The 17,149-nt window shown below is 51.3% G+C and overlaps 1 protein-coding gene across 2 annotated transcripts in view; it reads left to right on the top strand.

The window, feature by feature from the left end:
• Positions 1-459: 459 nt before the first annotated feature.
• The window catches only part of NCF1 (neutrophil cytosolic factor 1), a 17,100-nt gene continuing 410 nt past the window's right edge, over positions 460-17,149 (top strand). Inside the window, exons 1-11 of one of the 2 annotated variants that reach the window (XM_023735298.1) lie at positions 474-568; positions 7,424-7,468; positions 7,742-7,822; positions 10,554-10,629; positions 10,769-10,934; positions 12,393-12,448; positions 13,095-13,217; positions 13,837-13,944; positions 14,898-15,015; positions 16,220-16,327; positions 16,892-17,037. In XM_023735298.1, coding sequence (XP_023591066.1) covers positions 7,748-7,822; positions 10,554-10,629; positions 10,769-10,934; positions 12,393-12,448; positions 13,095-13,217; positions 13,837-13,944; positions 14,898-15,015; positions 16,220-16,327; positions 16,892-17,037 — 976 coding nt within the window. In that variant the 5' untranslated portion in view covers positions 474-568; positions 7,424-7,468; positions 7,742-7,747. Of the gene's footprint in view, positions 569-7,423; positions 7,469-7,741; positions 7,823-10,553; positions 10,630-10,768; positions 10,935-12,392; positions 12,449-13,094; positions 13,218-13,836; positions 13,945-14,897; positions 15,016-16,219; positions 16,328-16,891; positions 17,038-17,149 lie in introns of both variants that reach the window. The other variant, XM_004380771.2, reaches the window with a different exon arrangement.

Here is a 17,149-nt window from a genome sequence, read left to right on the forward strand (position 1 = left end):
ATACAGTTGTATGTCAGTCAGGACAAGTGCTCTGGAGAAAAATAAGGAAGGAGAGGGGTGGGGAGGTGTGAAGTGTCGCTACTGGATGTGAAGTCGTCAAGGAAGGTGGCGTTTGAGCAGAGACCTGTATGTGGAGAAGAGGGTCCAGGCAGACAGCAGGTGCAAAGGCCCTGAGCTGAAGGAAGGCAGTGTGTTCCTGGAACAGCAGAGGCTGATGTGGCCGGAGCAGAGGGAGCCAGGAGGACAGGGGTTGGTGATGACCTCCCTTCCCCATGGCCACGGGGAGGACAAGAGCATGCTCAGCCCTCACGCATGTGTGCATGTGGCCCCTGCGCCCACGCCTGGGAGCCAGAAAACTCCCCAGAAACTGAAAGGAGAAGCAGAGCCCCTCCCGTGCCCCTCCCCTGCCCCCAGCCCAGCAGCCGTCTGCAGAGGTAACTTCCTCTTTTCAGCGCATTTAAGGCCTGGCAGGAGCAAAGAGGCCTGCAGCCCCATCATGGGAGACCCCTTCATCCGTCACATTGCCCTCCTGGGCTATGAGAAGCGCTTCGTGCCTAGCCAACACTATGTGAGTATCGGGGGGCCCCCTCAGCGAGAAGCACTGAGCACACTCCCGGGATGGGGAGAGGACTAAGGCCAGTGGCTCCCATTTTGGGGTCTCAGTCTGCCCATCTGGCTCCGTGGTGGATGTGGGCCCTTTGAAACAGATACGCACCCTGGCACCTAGCCCCTCCCTGGCCCCTGCAGCCACCTCACTCCCTGCTCTCCCCACCCCAGCCAGGGGTCTCCTCTGCTCGGGGCTTGGTTCCAGGGGCCGCCCGTCTGGAGAGCTCTCCAGGACCATCCTGTCTCCAGGGAGAGGCCATCTGGAGCAAGGCTGGGGGGAGGGCTGTCTGTCCGTCCAGTGCCCCATGGTGCCAGTTACATTAGAGTCTTAGTCCCTCTAGTAGGGTGATACTGCCACAGGGACTGAAAAATTGCCCCCTCTTGCCCTGGGGGGGCTGGGGAAATGTCTGCCCAGACATGGCCACCGGTCAGAGGGCCCCCAGGCCCAGGGGGCCGTGGGAAGGTCCTCCTTTCACCAGGCTGTTGCTGTGAGCCAAGCCCTTTCTTTTTAACTTTGAATTTTGAAATAACTTCAAATTTACAAAAGGTTACTAAAAAAAGTATCGCAAACTCCCATATTTCTTCATCCAGATTCTCTTTCTTTCTCTTTCTGAATATACAATTTCTGAATCATTTGAGAGTAAGCTGAAGACCTTGTGTTTCTTTACCCCTAAATACAATAGTGTGTATTTCTTTAAATCAAGGCCCTTCTCTTACATAACTAGTGCACAGGTGTCAAAATCAGGAAATTAGTGTTGATACAACACTATTATCTAACCCACTGACATCATTCAGATTTCACCAGTAGTTCTAATTGTGCCCTGTAGCAAATTTTTAGGGTGCAGGATCCAATCCAGGATCACTAGTTGTGATTAGTTGCCAGGTCTCTTTAGTCTTCTTTAATCTCGAACGGTCTCAGGCCATCTGTTTTCATCTTTCTTGACTTCAGTATTTTTAAGAGAGCAGGTCAGTTATTTTGCAGACTGCCACTCGGTTTGGGTTTGTCTGCAGCTCTTGGTTAGATTCGAGCTGCGTATCTGGGCCAGGGATATCTCAGAATCAAGGCTGCGTTCTCGTTACATCCTGACAGGTGGCACACAGTTTTGTTTTTCTTTTTTAAATCACTAAATTGTATTTAAGACAGCTGCGTGGTGCAAATGATTCAGGGCTTGACTAATAGCCGAAAAGTCGGTGGCTCAGCGGCCATCTACGATACTCCACTGGTCTCGCCCTTTTGGGAGCAAGGGAGAATGAAGAAAACAAGACCTAAGGGAAAGATTGGCCCAGAGGACTAATGGACCACATCTACCAGGGCCGCCACCAGACTGAGTCCAGTACAGCTAGATGGTGCCCGGCTACCACCACTGACTGCTCTGACAGGGATCACAACAGAGGGTCCTAGACAGAACTGGAGAAAAATGTAGAACAAAATTCTAACTCACAAAAAGAGACCAGACTTACTGGCCTGACAGAGACTGGAGCGACCCCAAGAGCATGGCCCCCAGACACTCTTTTAGCTCAGTAATGAAGTCGCTCCCAAGGTTCACCCAAAGATTAGAGAGGCCCATAAAACAAAACGAAACTAAAGGGGCACACCAGCCCAGCGGCAAGGACTAGAATGCAGGAGGGAACAGGAAAGTTGGTAATAGGGAACCCAAGGTTGAGAATGGAGAGCGTTGACATGTCGTGGGGTCATTAACCAATGTCATAAAACAATATGTGTACTAACTTTAAAGAGAACCTAGTTTGTTCTGTAAACCTTCATCTAAAATACAAAAAAAAAAAAAAAGTTGGTGGCTCAAACCCACCCAGAGCCGCCTGAGAAGACAGGGCTTGTGAACTGCTTCCAAAAGGTCACAGCCTTGCAAACCCCAGGAAGCCTTTCTACTCTGCACATGGTGCCACCATGAGTCAGAATTGACTGCACAGCAACTAACAACAACAAATTGTGTTTATTCTGAGGGCGACAGGGAGCTATTGAAGGTTTTGTTTTGTTTTTATTGTGGTAACTGTGTATGCAACAAAGCATTTGCCATTTAACATTTTTTACATGTACAGTTCAGTGACATCAATTCCGTTCCTCGTGTTGTTTAACCACCACTGTTACCCATTTCCAAATTTTTCCATCACCCTTAACAGAAGCTCAGTGTCCCCTGAGCAGTAAGTCCCCCGTCCCCTCCCTCATGGTCTTTATGCACTTGGGTGGCACTCGATTTTGATTGTTTCAATATTGATGATGTTAACCTTGATCTCTAGGTAGTGGAGGTGTCCTCCAGTTTTCTCCAGTGTAAAGTTACTGTTTTCCCCTTTGTAGAGAGAGAATATCTCTCTGCAGAGATTCTTTGAAACTATGTGAATATCTTGTTCTTGATATTAAGTGCATTGATGACTGCTGCTGGAATCGAATCACTGTTAATGGTAGCCAAATGGTGATTTATAGCTCTATCATTAGTTTGCATTCTACTGTGAGAAACAGGCTTCTCTTCTTATTGATTGACTGATTGTTACTTTATTCAAGAGATTATAATCCTTTGTATCACTATGTATTTTGATGCTCTAGTTGTTCTAAATTTGGCTAGTGGGAGCTCCTTCAAGCCGGCTGCTGTGTCCTTTCCACATGCCCCCTCATTGCTTGAGCACGCCCTTACCGCTGGCACGAACTGTTCCAGGCTCAGCCTGTACTTTCCCTGCCCCAGCCCTGGGCTCAGCCATTTCTCTGAGGAACGCTGCCTCTTTTTAGTGGGAAGTGGCAGAGCCAAGATCCAGGCACTGGCTGTGATCATTGTTATTGGGGTGTCATTGCTCATGTCCTTTGGGTGAACAGAACTGGGGGAAATGATAATTTCATATGATTCTTGCTTTTCACCATTTTATATTTGTAGTTCCCTTCTCCCACTGTGAGAACTCTGGTTCCCCAAAAAGGCAATGTATTTACTGCTTTGCTCAATATTACAATACATGTAAAATCGTTTAACAATCAGTACACCCACACCAGAGCCCTCAGCTGAATGTTGGCACTTGGAATCCACTAGCCACTCCTTGGAAACCTTATGGGGCAGTTCTACTCTGTGTGCTATGAATTGTCTGTTCATGCATTTTGCTCTTTTTTTAAAAGCCGACTGTCTTTTAATCCTCAAATTAATTTTTAATACATATTGGAGATATTAGCCTTTTATCTATGATATATGTTCCAAATGTTTTCTCCTGGTTTATCATTTGTTTTTGCTTATTTTTTATGCAAAAGTTTTGTTTTTTTTTTAACTATGAGTCAGAATCGACTCCATGCAACAGTTGTTTTTTTTCACACCCACACCACTATTAACAGTAAAACTACTAACCTATTACATCAAGTTTAAGCTCTCCATGCAGGGTTTTTTTTTATCTTAGACTGTTGTTGGTGCCGTTAGTTCTGACTCATAGCAACCCTATGTACAACAGAAAAAAAAAAAACTGCTGGGTCCTGCGCCATCCTCACAATCATTGCTATGTTTGAGCCTGTTGTTGAAGCCACTGTGTCAATCCATCTTGTTGAAGGTCCTCCTCTTTTTCGCTTTTTCGCTCTGTCTTACCAAGCATGATGTCCTTCTCAGGGACTGGTCCCTCCTGATAACACGTCCAAAGTATGTCAGACGAAGTCTCGCCATCCTCACTTCCAAGGAGCACTCTGGCTTTACTTCTTCCAAGACAGACTTGTTCGTCCTTCTGGCCATCTATGGTACATTCAATTCTTCCCCAACACCTTAATTCAAAGGCATCAGTTCTTCTTTGGTCTTCCTTATTCACTGTCCAGCTTTCACATGCATATGAGGCAACTGAAAATATGATGTCTTGGGTCAGGTGCACCGTAGTCCTCAAAGTGGCATCTTTGCTTTTTAACACTTTAAAGAAGTCTTATGCCACAGATCTGCTGCAAAAGTTAAAGTACTATGAAAAAAGAGGGACTTGGATTTTTGTCTTTGGTCTTTATTGTGGCTGTGCTATCCATCGGATACACAGTTAAGTTCAGTTGTTTCTGTTTGTTTCCAATTTTGAGATTTTTAAAAATCCTTGTTGATTTAATTTCATTTTTAATATATACAAAATATTAGCATGTGTTCAAACAACAAAACTTTACAAAAAGACTTATCACTCTAGTTTGTCTTTCCCGTGTTTCTTGTGACAAAAACAAGTAGATATATGTATGAATATTTTGTTATTTTTCCTTCTTTATGACATACAAAATAATAAACAAGGTAGTGTATGCTATAGCTCTTTCATTTTGCTGTAATATCCTGGAAGTTACAACAAATTAGTTCGTAGAGTCTCATTCTTTTTTTGCAGCTGCATAATTTTTTATTTATGTTATTATGAGTAAAGTTGGACACCTTTTTATGTGTTTAAGTGTTAAGTATATACGTGTGTGTGCTATGAATTGTCTGTTTATGCATTGTGTTCTTTTTTTAAAAGCCGACTGTCTTTTAATCCTCAAATTAATTTTTAATACATATTGGAGATATTAGCCTTTTATCTCTATGTTCCAAATGTTTTCTCCTGGTTTATCATTTGTCTTCACTTATTTTTTATGCAAAAGTTTTTTTTTTTAACTTTATGTATTTGAATTATCAGTCTTTTATTTCCTTTGGATTTTGAGTCATAGTTAGAAAGTCTTTCCATACATCTAGTTATAGAGGAATTCACCCAGGCTTCCTTCTAGCACTTATACAATTTCGTTTTTTACCTTTTGATCTCTGATCTATTTGGAGTTTATTTCTTCTGGTGTATGGTGTGAGGTACTAATCCAATTTTATCTTTTCCCAGAAGTCTACCCAGTTACCTCAATACCAGTTACTCCCGTGATCTGAGATGCCACCTTTATCATATACTAAATTTCTACATGTCCTTGGATCTGTTTCTAGATTTTCTATTCTATCCTGCTGGTCTTTTATTCAGGCACCAGTACCACACTGTTTTAATTATAGGAGGCTTATAGTCTGTTTTACTATCTGATAGGGAGAGTCTCCCCACATAGCTCTTATTTTTTAGGGATTTCCCAGCTATTCTTTTTCCCCCATGCTCATTTATTTGCATATTGTCTGTGGCTGCCTTCATGCCACAACGACACAATTGTGAAGTTGGGACAGAGACCGTATGGCCAGCCAAGTCTAAAATATTTACTGTCTGGCCTTTACAGAAACAGCTTGCTTATCCCTGGTCTAACATGTGTTCTTAGCTCTGAATGCAGGTTAGAATCAACTGAAGTTTATTCAGAAAGCTGCCTGACATTTATCATCTTTTTTAAAACAACTTTATTGAAATATAATTACATACCATATAGTTCACCTGTTTTAAGTGTACAATTCAATGATTTGTAGTATGTTTACAGAATTGTACAACCATCACCACTATCAGATTATTCCCAAACATTTCATTATGAAAACTTTCAAACGTACAGCAGAGTTGAAAGAATTTTGCAGGTAAACACTCATATACCCACTACCTAGAGTCCACCATGAGCTGTGTCCTGTATGTGCTTTGTCACATATCTGTCCTTCCATCCAATTATCTTATTTTTGGTGCATTTCAAAGTATATTGCAAACATCAGTACTCTTCTCCCTAAATATTTCTGCATGCATGTCATTAACTAGAGGACAGTATTTATTTATACATTGTTTCTCTTTTCATGTAAAATTTACATAAAATGAAATTCACAGATCTTAAGGATAGGTTTGCCTAGTTTGGCAGTGCGTCCCCCACATACTCAAACCCCCATCAAGATATAGAGTGTTACTGTCACCCAGAATGTTCCCTCATGCCACAGTCAACTCCACCACTGCCTCCCAGAGGCGACCACTGTTCTGATTCTTTTTACCTAAGTTAGTGTTGCCTGCTCCAGGATGCCATACAAAGGGAATCATACAGCATGTAGACTGTGTGTCTGCTTCAGCAGGGTGCTTTGGAGATTCACTCGTGTTGTGGCATCTGTCAGGGATTTGTTCCTTTTTGTAGCTGAGTAGAATCCCCCTAGCTATTTTGGCATGCTTATTTTTCCTTCCTGAGTTCCTTTGTTTTAAAAAAAATGAAATAAAATAAGAACCTTATAGAGATATAATTCGTATACTATACACTCATCTAGTTAAAGTGTATGATTCCATGGTTTTTAGTATGTTCACGGAGCTGCGCAGCTGTTAGCACAACCAACTTTACTCTTTCATCTTATTTTATTGCTGTGCTTTAAGTGAAAGTTTACAATTCAAGTTAGTCTCTCATACAAAAATTTGTACATACATTGTTATAAGACCCTAGATGCTCTCCCTATACTGTGACAGCACACTCCTCCTTTCCACCCTGGATTTCCCGTGTCCATTCAACCAGCTCCTGACTCTCTGCCTTCTCATCTCCCCTCTGGACAGAAGCTGCTCATTTAGTCACATGTATCTACTTGAGCTAAGAAGCACACTCTTCACGAGTATCATTTTATGTCCCACAGTTCAGTCTAATCTTTGAAGAGTTGGCCTCAGGAATGGTTTTAGTGCTGGGTTGACAGAGAGTCCGCGGGCCATGCTCTCTGGGGATCCTCCAGTCTCAGTCAGACCATTAAGTCTGGTCTTCTTACCAGAATTTGAGTTCTGCACCCCACTTTTCTCCTGCTCCATCAGGGACTCTCTGTTGTGTTCCCTGTCGGGATGGTCATTGGCATCACCACAACCAACTTTAGACACTTTCATCACCCCCAGAAGAAACCTCATCCCATTAGCAGTCACTACCCTGCCCTAGCCCCTCAACCACTAACCTACTTGTTGTCTCTATCCACTTTTCTATTATGGATATTTTATACAGAGGGAATCACACAATATCTGACTGAATTCTTTGATCTTGCTTCACGTGAGTCTCATACCGCCCTGGGAGTTAGGGCCTAGTTTAGCCCCAATTTACAGATGGGGAGTTTGAGGGTCAGAGGAGCTGACCGTCTTGCCCTGGGTCATAAAGCTGGGAGTGGTAGCTTCTGGATCATGAAAGGTGTGCCTTTCTATGGCCTGAGCTGCCCCACACAGACCACCCCATCCCGTGGGCTCCCACCAGAGGGCGGGGTGGCCCAGGTAACTACAAGGCCCCCTCAGAAGCTGAACAAGGTCCCCCCACCTGGCCCCACTGTAGGTGTACATGTTCCTGGTGAAATGGCAGGACCTGTCAGAGAAGGTGGTCTACCGGCGCTTCGCCGAGATCTACGAGTTCCACGTGAGTGCCTGAGGCAGAGGGCTGGCCTCCACCCCAGCTCAGTCCTTTGGGGAGGAGAGCCGCCCAGGTGGTGGTTGAGGTGCAGTGGAGTGGGGGGACCTGTAGAACCTGCAATCCCCTGACTCACTGTTCAGGGGGCCTCTGGGGTTCAGGGAGCACTTGCTCTGTGCCTGCAGGGAGCAGCCCAGCCAGTGTCACCACCGAGGTTTCATCCCGGGGGCTTGCTTCTTCAACCGATGACCACTGGTCTAATTAGGACCCCTGGTTAGGACCAGGAGCCCTGGTGGCGCAGCGGTTAAGAGCTCTGCTGCCAACCATAAAAGTCAGCAGTTTGAATCCACCAGCCGCTCCTTGGAAACCCTATAGGGCAGTTCTGCTCTGTCCTATAGGGTTGCTATGAGTTGGAATTGACTTGATAGCAACAGGTTTGGTTTTTTTGTTTGTTTAATTAGGACCAAAATGTAGGCGGTTCAAACCCACCAGCCACTCCGTGAGAGAAAGATGTGGCAATCTGCTTCCGTAAAGATTTATATAGACTTGGAACCCGACGGGGCAGTTGTACTCCATCCCATAAGGTCGCTAAGAGTTGGAACTGACGTGACGGCCGTGGGTTTGGTTTTTGGTTTTAGTGTAAGAAAAAAACCTAAAAAATCCAAACCGGTTGCTGTTGAGTTAGTGCCAACTGATGGCGACCCCATGTGTTTCAGAGTACAGCCGCCCCGTGGGGTTTTCAGTGGCTGTGGTCTTTCAGAAGCAGATCGCCAGGGCTTTCTTCTGAGGCGTCTCTGGATGGATTCAAACCGCCAACCTTTCTGCTTAACCATTTGCGCCACCGAGGGACTCCTGTTGTATCAAAAGGAGGGTTGATAGTCCTCACAGCCAAGAGCCAGGTCCTCTTGCTTTGTGGAGTTCCTGGGCGGCACAAATGGTTAACACACTCAGCTGCTAACTGAAAGGTTGGAGGTTCGAGTCCCCAGAGGTGCCTCAAAAGAAAGGCCTCGTGCTCTACTTGCAAAAAATTAGCTATTGAAAACCCTGTGGAGCACAGTTCTACCCAGACACACATGGAGTTGCCATGAGTTGGAATCGACTCAACAGCAGCTGATTTTGTTCTCACCAAGATCTACATGACAGAAACCCAAGTCCCCTGCTGGTAGACCCTAAAGCGGCATGTCCAGACACCAGCAGCTGGGTGGATAGGGTGGGTGGGGTGGTGGTCAGGGAGTCATGGTGTGCAGAGTGGGGCTGCTGGTCCTGGTGTGAGCCACGGTTGGCAGGATGGATGGACGGTCCACAAAAGCCGGATGGGTTCCCCAAAGACCTCCCTCCACGTGCTAGTCCTCCTTGAACAGAGAGAGGAGTCCTGCCCTTCTCTGTGTGGGAAGTTAAACTGAAATGCAGCTAAGCACAAAGAGAACCACAGCCAGCCCTGCGCACCCAGCACCCAGAATACACCCCCGATGGCACCCGGCCACTTGCTTCAAGCCTGTTTTAAAAGAAAAGAAACAAAACATGACAAAAGAAGTCGAAGGCTCCCTTCATCTCATACCCCCATCCCAGCTCCTTCCCTGGGTGACTCCACACACACACACACTCACACATACTCACACACACTCTCCCTCTCTGAGTCCAAGAACAGTCTGCAGTCTGCCCAGTGTGCTGAAGGTGGGGAGGGTATGAAAACCAGCTGCGAATCCTTGCCCTCCCTGTGGACTTTAAGTTCCAGCAGAGGAGTCAGGAGAAGCAGCGAACAGAAAATATGTCTTTTACACAGTAGGTTAGAAGGTGGTAAGTCCTGTGAGAAAAACAGAACAGGGAAGAAGGGTAGGGAGAACTGGGTGAGGAGGGGTAATTGTGTGGGTGTGCAGAGCTGCTGTGTCCTGGTCTGAGACAGGGTCAGGGAAAACGCCTCATTGAGAAGGTGATACCTCAGCAAAGACTTGAAGGAGATGAGAGCTTGAGGGAGCGCAAGAGAGAGAAAGTCACAGAAAAGAGAGAGAGGGAGGGAACACTATGCACGGGAACAGCAAGGGCAAAGGCCCTGTGGCAGGAGGCGGCTGGAGCAGAGTGAAGCAGGGGGAGAGTGAATAAGCAGAAGAGGGGTAGAGGTTGGCAGCTGCAGGTCATGTGAGGCCTTTGGCTTCCATTCTGAGTGGGATGGACCCCAGGGAATGTCCAGGAAGAGGAGAGACATGATACAACGTAGTCCTCACAGGATCCCTCTGCCTGCTGGACTGAGGGTAGACAAGCCAGGAGTGGAGAGAGTTGGGAGCCGGTTGTAATACCCAGGCAAGGCATGATGGTGGCCTGGACTGGAGGGGAGGCAGTGGGTGTGGTGAGAAGGTCAGAGTCGCGACAGATTTTTGGAGTACAGACAAAAGGATTTGCTGTGGCTTGGTAGGAGCACTGGTGGCACAGTGGTTAAGAGCTCGGCTGCTAACCAAAAAAGGTCAGCAGTTCAAATCCACCAGCCGCTCCTTGGAAACCCTCTAGGGCAGTTCTACTCTGTCCCATAGGGTTGCTGTGAGTCGGAATCGACTCGACAGCAATGAGTTTCTTTGGGGTGTGGATATGCGGTGGGAGAGAAGCCGAGAGGAATCAAGGATGCCAGGGAAGTTTCTGGCCAGAGCCATCGGAAGGGAGGGTATTTAGGGCATTCCAGTTTTGTGCTTTCACAGACGGTGTGGCCAGAAAGACCATTCCTTCACATCTTCTTCTCTTTAATGTCTAGAAAATCTTAAAGGAAATGTTCCCGATCGAGGCGGGGGACATCAACCCCAATAACCGGATCATCCCCCACCTGCCAGGTGAGGGGTGGGCCACGTCACCTGGGCGGGTGCCTTGTCTGGGTCCTCTGTCCAAGCAGTCCTCCCCACACCCCCCACACTTGACCTCACTGGTTGTGTTGACTGGTTCTCTGGTGCCCCCCCAACCCTCGGCTGGCAGCCCCCCGGTGGTTTGATGGCCAGCGGACAGCCGAGAGCCGCCAGGGCACGCTCACCAAGTACTGCAGTGCACTCATGGGCCTGCCCACCAAGATCTCCCGCTGCCCCCACCTGCTTGACTTCTTCAAGGTGCGCCCGGATGACCTCAAGCTGCCCACGGACAGCCAGTGAGTGGCTGCCTCCTCCCGCTGGGAGTGGAGGGAGGTGTTACCTTCCCCGTTCACAGAGGTGGAGACAAAAGCTCAGAGAGAGGAGGCCGCTTGCCCAAAGTCACACAGCGGGAGAAGAGGCAGCTCTGGTTGCGTGACCTGGAGCACCCGCCTCCTAGCCTCCCAGTCTCCACCGTGGCTCTTCCAGGCTCTCAGGGTGGGACAGCTCTGGAGGGCTGGGGCAATTCTCGGGGCTGGGACAGCTCTCGGGGCCTGGGGAGCACTCAGGGCTGGGGGGAGCGCTCAAAGCCAGGGGGAGCGTTCAGAGCCAGGGGAGCATTTGGGGCTGGGGGGAGCACTCGGGGCCTGGGAAGGGGCACTCAGGGCTGGGGCGTGGCTCTCGAAGTGGGGGGGGGGTGGGGGGCCGGGAGCACTCGGTGCCGGCGGCACTTGATCCGGGACAGGGAGCACTCGGCCCCCCTGGGAGCATTAGGGACCGGTGGAGCTCTTGGGTCCTAGGCTAGCATCCAGACCCTGTGGCTCCCAGGCTGGGCCCTGGAGCACCCTGACACCCTCTCTGAACTTAGTTTCTGCATCTGTAAGTGGGTGGTGGGACGAGATGCAGCAATGGGTGAAGTGCAGAGCGCTTACAAACTGTAAATGTGGCGCTCTTACCGACTGAAGTGTGAAGCACTTACCAGCCATGAAGGGTGGAGCCCCTGAGTGTGCTCCTTGCTGGTTGCTGTGCTCACTGCTGAGCGGGCTGGGGCTTCTGCTTGCCCCTTCCTCAGGGCCTGTTAGATGGGACTGTGAGACAGCCTGGGAGGCCCCTCCCTCTGTCCTCTCAGTCACTGAAGTTGTGGGGAAGGCCTCCTCCAGGAGAAGTCTGCCCCTCACCCTGGCACCCAGGCTGCAGCCAACAGAGAGACAGGGTTCCCCCAGCCATTGCTGTTGACCTGTGAAGGGCCCCTGTCCGGGTTTGCCCCCTGCGGCCACCCTCTCCAGGCTCCGGAAGAAGGAGGTGACAAGCAGCTGACATGAGTTTTCCCAAACCTTGTTGTCGCTGTTGAATCAAACTGTTCCATGGGGTTTTCAAGGCTATGACCTTTCAGAAGCAGATCGCCAGGTCTGTCTTCAAGGTGCCTCTGGGTGGGTACGAACCACCAACCTTCCATTAGCAGTCGAGCGCTTACCTGTTGGTGTCACCCAGGGACTCCTTCCAAGCCTTGTGCGCCGTGCTACCATGATGGAGGAGGAGCGCCTGCTGGCAGCTCTGGGCACGTTTCCCACGCCCTCACTGCTCAACGGCCCCTGCCATTCCCAGCACCCCTTCCTTGGCAGCGTGGACCCCGTCTTCTCTCTGTGGTAGCCCCTCCACCTCACACGCTCATTTTTCTCTTGGGAAGTTCTGCTGTAGATCTGCCTGTCCCCAGTGGGAGCCAAGTGTCTAACCCAGAGTGTTTGCCCCTCCTGCAGGGCGAAGAAGCCGGAGACATACCTGATGCCCAAGGATGGCAAGCCTAATGCAGCGGGTGAGCGGGGACAGCCAGGCAGGGGTGCCCAGGGCACGGGGTGAGGGGGCAGTGCAGGAGGCGGGCAGCTGGCGTAGGTTCCTGGTCCCCACACTAAAGAGCTTAGATCTTTGGGGGTCGCTTCAGAGTGAGGGGAGCTCCCTGGAGGTGACAGTGCTTCCCTCCCTGAGCAGCCGCAGCCCAGAACTGGGTGAACTTGAACCGATAACCTTTCGGTTAGCAGCCACCCAGGGACTCCTTGGAACTTACTAAACCCTTTGCCGTGGTGTCGATTCCGACTCACAGCGACCCAGAGTAGAACTGCCCCACAGGGTTTCCAAGGCCGGAATCTTTACAGAAGCAACTGCCACATCCCTCTCTCATGCAGCAGCTGGTGGGTTCAAACGCCGACCTTTGGGTCAGCATCCGGCGCATCAGCAGCCAGTGCTTTAACCACTGCGCCACCAGGGCTGCTTTTGGAACCTACTAGGTGCTTAGTAAATGCAGGGCTGCAGAGATGAGCTTGTTCTTGGGCTTTACAGTTTACAGGGCGCTTCCACCCCTGGTGTGCCTGGAGCTGTTCTGGGGCCTCCAGAGGAGCCCAGGAGAGACCCAGGAGGAGGAGAGCCTCCCCAAAGTGCCCACTCACCCTGCTCCCTTTGCCCAGACATCACCGGGCCCATCATCCTGCAGACGTACCGCGCCATCGCTGACTACGAGAAGAGCTCGGGCTCTGAGATGGCTCTGGCCTCGGGCGATGTGGTGGACGTAGTGGAGAAGAACGAGAGCGGTCAGCCCTGCTCTGCCCTGGTGCCCTAAGGCCCCTGTACCCCCCACCCCAAGGCCCTGCCCTGCCCTGGTGCCCTAAGGCCCCTTTAACCCCCACCCCAAGGCCCTGCCCTGCCCTGGTGCCCTAAGGCCCCTGTACCCCCCACCCCAAGGCCCTGCCCTGCCCTGGTGCCCTAAGGCCCCTTTAACCCCCACCCCAAGGCCCTGCCCTGCCCTGGTGCCCTAAGGCCCCTGTACCCCCCACCCCAAGGCCCTGCCCCGCCCTGGTGCCCTAAGGCCCCTTTATCCCCCACCCCAAGGCTCTGCCCTCAGGCAGCCTTGGGCCTCTCCGGAGCTCTAAAACGTGCCCCTGGGGCAGCCAAGGGTCTGCACATATTCCGTGGTATGATTGTGACTTTATGGGGGTTACACTTGGGTCGGCAGCTGTCCCTGGGTGTCACGTGGGTTCAAAGCTGTCAATCTGTGACTCTGTGTAATGGCGACTGTGACAGTTCTGAAGCTGGGTGGGTGTTTGAGGTTTGTGTGTCTGGCTATGTGTGTCCTTGCCACCTGGGAGGGGCCTTATATGGCCACGGGAGGCTGCCAGGCCCCCTGATTTGCTTTCCCGCACACTGGCACAGGCTGGTGGTTCTGCCAGATGAAGGTGAAGCGTGGCTGGGTCCCGGCGTCCTACTTGGAGCCCCTGGACAGTCCTGATGAGGCGGAGGACCCAGAGCCCAACTATGCAGGTACCCTGGCCCTCCACCCCAAAAGGCGACAGCCATGGGGGAGGAAGGGGCTAGAGCGGCGGGGATTCTGAAAGCCAGAGGGTACCGCTTTGGGGTCTGGCATGATTGTGCACTGGGCAGAGGGCAAGTCATGGCTAAGGCCCCGCATCTCTGGCTTGGGGGCCTGGGTGGGCAGGGGGTGCTCTTGGTCAGTACAGGTGGAGCAGAAGTGGGGATGATGAGGTCAGCCTGGGACACCTGGCGGCTGTGGGCATGGGGACAGGTTCAGCAGGAAGCTGAATGATGCACAGACCTGAGGCTCAGGAAGGAGGGCTGCCTGGAGGTGAGGGCGCCATCGCTGATCAGACTTCCCCAAATAGGCACCCCCGGGCTGGGTGAGCTCCACATGAGTTTGAAAAAAATTAGAATTGCCCGCTGTCTTAGTTTCTTAGTGCTGCTCTAACAGAAATACCACAAGTGGGTGGCTTTAGTGAACACAAATTTATCTTCTCACAGTTTAGGAGGTTAGAAGTCCGAATTCAGGGCACCAGCTCCAGGCGAAGGCTTTCTCTGTCCCTCTTGTCTCTTTTCAGCTTCTGCTCTTTGGTTCCTTGGTGATCTTCACGTGGTGTGGCATCTATCTTCCCCTCTCTGTGCCTAATCTGCTCCTTTGGTCTCAAAAGTGGTTGGTTTAAGACACACCCCACACTGATGTGGCCTCATTAACATAAAGTAAATCCTATTCCCAAATGGGATTACATCCACAGGTATAGGGATTAGGATTGATAGCTCACATTTTGGGGGGACACAAGTCCCCCCGTAACAGGAAGGTAGCAGAAGACCAGAGGAGGGTGGAGCAGGATCCAGGTGGGACAGGGCTAGCTGGAGGGGATACTCGGCCCAGAGGGGAGGTGGGGATGGAGAGGCCTGTGCTGGGCAGACCCTTACACACCCCCCTCCCGCCCCTGGACCAGGTGAGCCCTATGTCACCATCAAGGCCTACACTGCTGTGGAGGAGGATGAGGTGTCCTTGGGTGAGGGTGAGACCATCGAGGTCATTCATAAGCTCCTGGACGGCTGGTGGGTCATCAGGTATGAGACCACCCCCCACCCCATACTGAGTCAGCCCTGGCTTGGGGAGGGCCCTCTGGCTCCAGGCTGACTAGGCTGAGCGCCTCTGGGCAAGCCACTGTCCCTCTCTGGGCTCGGTCCCCTCCTTGGTAGCCTGTGAGTGGTAACCTCACCCAGCCTGTCCCATGAGTATCCTTGTCTGAGGAGCACATTTTTCCCTTGCAACTTAGGGTCTTCTCCCCTGACTATTCCGTCTATTACTCCTGCTCTGCTAACACGTTAACTGTGGAGTCAGTTATTGCGTTTAAGGACTGGAGGAGCAGCTTCCAGCATCACTTTCCCTTGTAATACTGTCACTGCGATCTCCACCTGTTTATTCCACTGAGTACATTTAGGAATACTGATTATTATTATTCTTTTGGTTCTGAGAGAAAACAGAACCCCAGGGGCTTGCTGAGCCGTCTTCCCCAAGGCCCCTGGCCATATACAGAGCTTTGGATCCTGGGGCCAGCCCATGCCCCCAGCAAACCTATCCCACGGCTGTGGCCAGGCCAGCTACACACTCAGCATGGCCCTTCACTGGGAGGCTGTGAAGTGGCATTTCTCCTCACCTTTTTAGACCCACGTCCAGTTAACCCCCATCACGCACCCCTGAGAATAGTCTCGTGATTTTTTCCATTAGCCAAGAAAAGTTAGTTTTACTGGGTGTAGTTTGTATTATGCAAAAGAAAAAAAATATTCCTAAATATACTATTGAGAATGGAAAGGAAAATATTTTCAACATACGGTGCTGGAACACCATACACAGGGAAAAAAAGAACCTAGACCCCCAGACTCACACCACAGATAAACATTTACTAAGTATAAAACCTAGAACTCAAAAGTTGTTGGAAAAAAGCATAGGAGAAGAACATGGTGACTTGGAGGTAGGCAAAGTTTCCTTAGGACGCACAAGGTAATGACCATAAAAGAAAAAATCGACAAACATAATACTGCAGATGTTTTATGCCAAACACATGTCCCCTGGGGAGATTTAGATATGCTACTTCTTCCCCCTAGCTGAGTTTGAAAGGAAGACAAGGAACGTCAGAGCTGAGAGGCCCGGTGGAGGCCAGAGGAGCAGGGTCTGCCGTTGGTCAGGCTGAACTCCTAACCCTGGGCACTGCCCAGGCCCTCTGAGCCCCCGAGGCTACCACCTGGGCCTCAAGGGCTGTCTCGGTTGCAGGAAAGAGGACGTCACAGGCTACTTCCCGTCCATGTACTTGCAAAAGTCAGGGCAGGACCTGGCCCAGGCCAAACGCCAGATCAAGAGCCGAGGGGCGCCGCCCCGCAGGTGAGCGAGGTCCCCGGGCCTGGCGGGTCTGAGGACGAGGGAGTACTACAGACTCACTCCTTCGGTCCATGCCCCGGACCTGCAGCGCCTAGGCAAGGGAGACGTGGCGGGGCTCCCAGCCTGGCAGGGGAGGCAGGATCCTCACCAGGTCCAGTGGCTGGACGTGCCCTCGTGCGCCGTGGGGCTGGCACGGAGGGGACTCCCGCTGTCCGCGGAAGGCAGGCAGGATGCGAGTGGTGGAGCTGAATGCGTCAGTGCCCTGGGTCGTTGTAAGGAGCGGGAGGGCTTTGCAGTCCTAAGGGCTTCATACGGGAGGAGGCAGCTGCAGGGGGGCAAGAGGTGTGGTAAACTGCTGCGGCCGGGGAGGGTGTGAGGGGACAGCGGCATTCGCAGTCCATCCAGGCCGTGTCCGAACTGCCTCGCCGTCCCCATCCCCGGCCGCTCTCCACCGTCACGGACCAGTCTTTGGACCCCAGGGGTGGCAATCCGAGTCCCAAGGGCAGAGACGTGGGGCCCGGCGGGGTGGCTGGGGCTCTGACCGACGCCCCGTTCCGCGGAGTTCAGGTCGTCCATCCGCAACGCGCAGAGCATCCACCAGCGGTCGCGGAAGCGCCTCAGCCAGGACACCTACCGCCGCAACAGCGTCCGCTTCCTGCAGCAGCGCCGTCGCCAGGCGCGGCCGGGACCGCAGGGCGCTGTCGCCCCGCTACGTGAGTGCAGGCCCGGGCGGGGCGGGGCACCTGGGAGCAGGGCCTCATACCTGGGGTGGGGCCGCGCACCTGGGGGCGGGGCCGAGAGGGTGGAGCCCGGCTGCATCAGTGG

The sequence above is a fragment of the Trichechus manatus genome, unplaced genomic scaffold (genome assembly GCF_000243295.1).
Source record: "Trichechus manatus latirostris isolate Lorelei unplaced genomic scaffold, TriManLat1.0 scaffold00077, whole genome shotgun sequence".
NCBI lineage: Eukaryota > Metazoa > Chordata > Mammalia > Sirenia > Trichechidae > Trichechus > Trichechus manatus.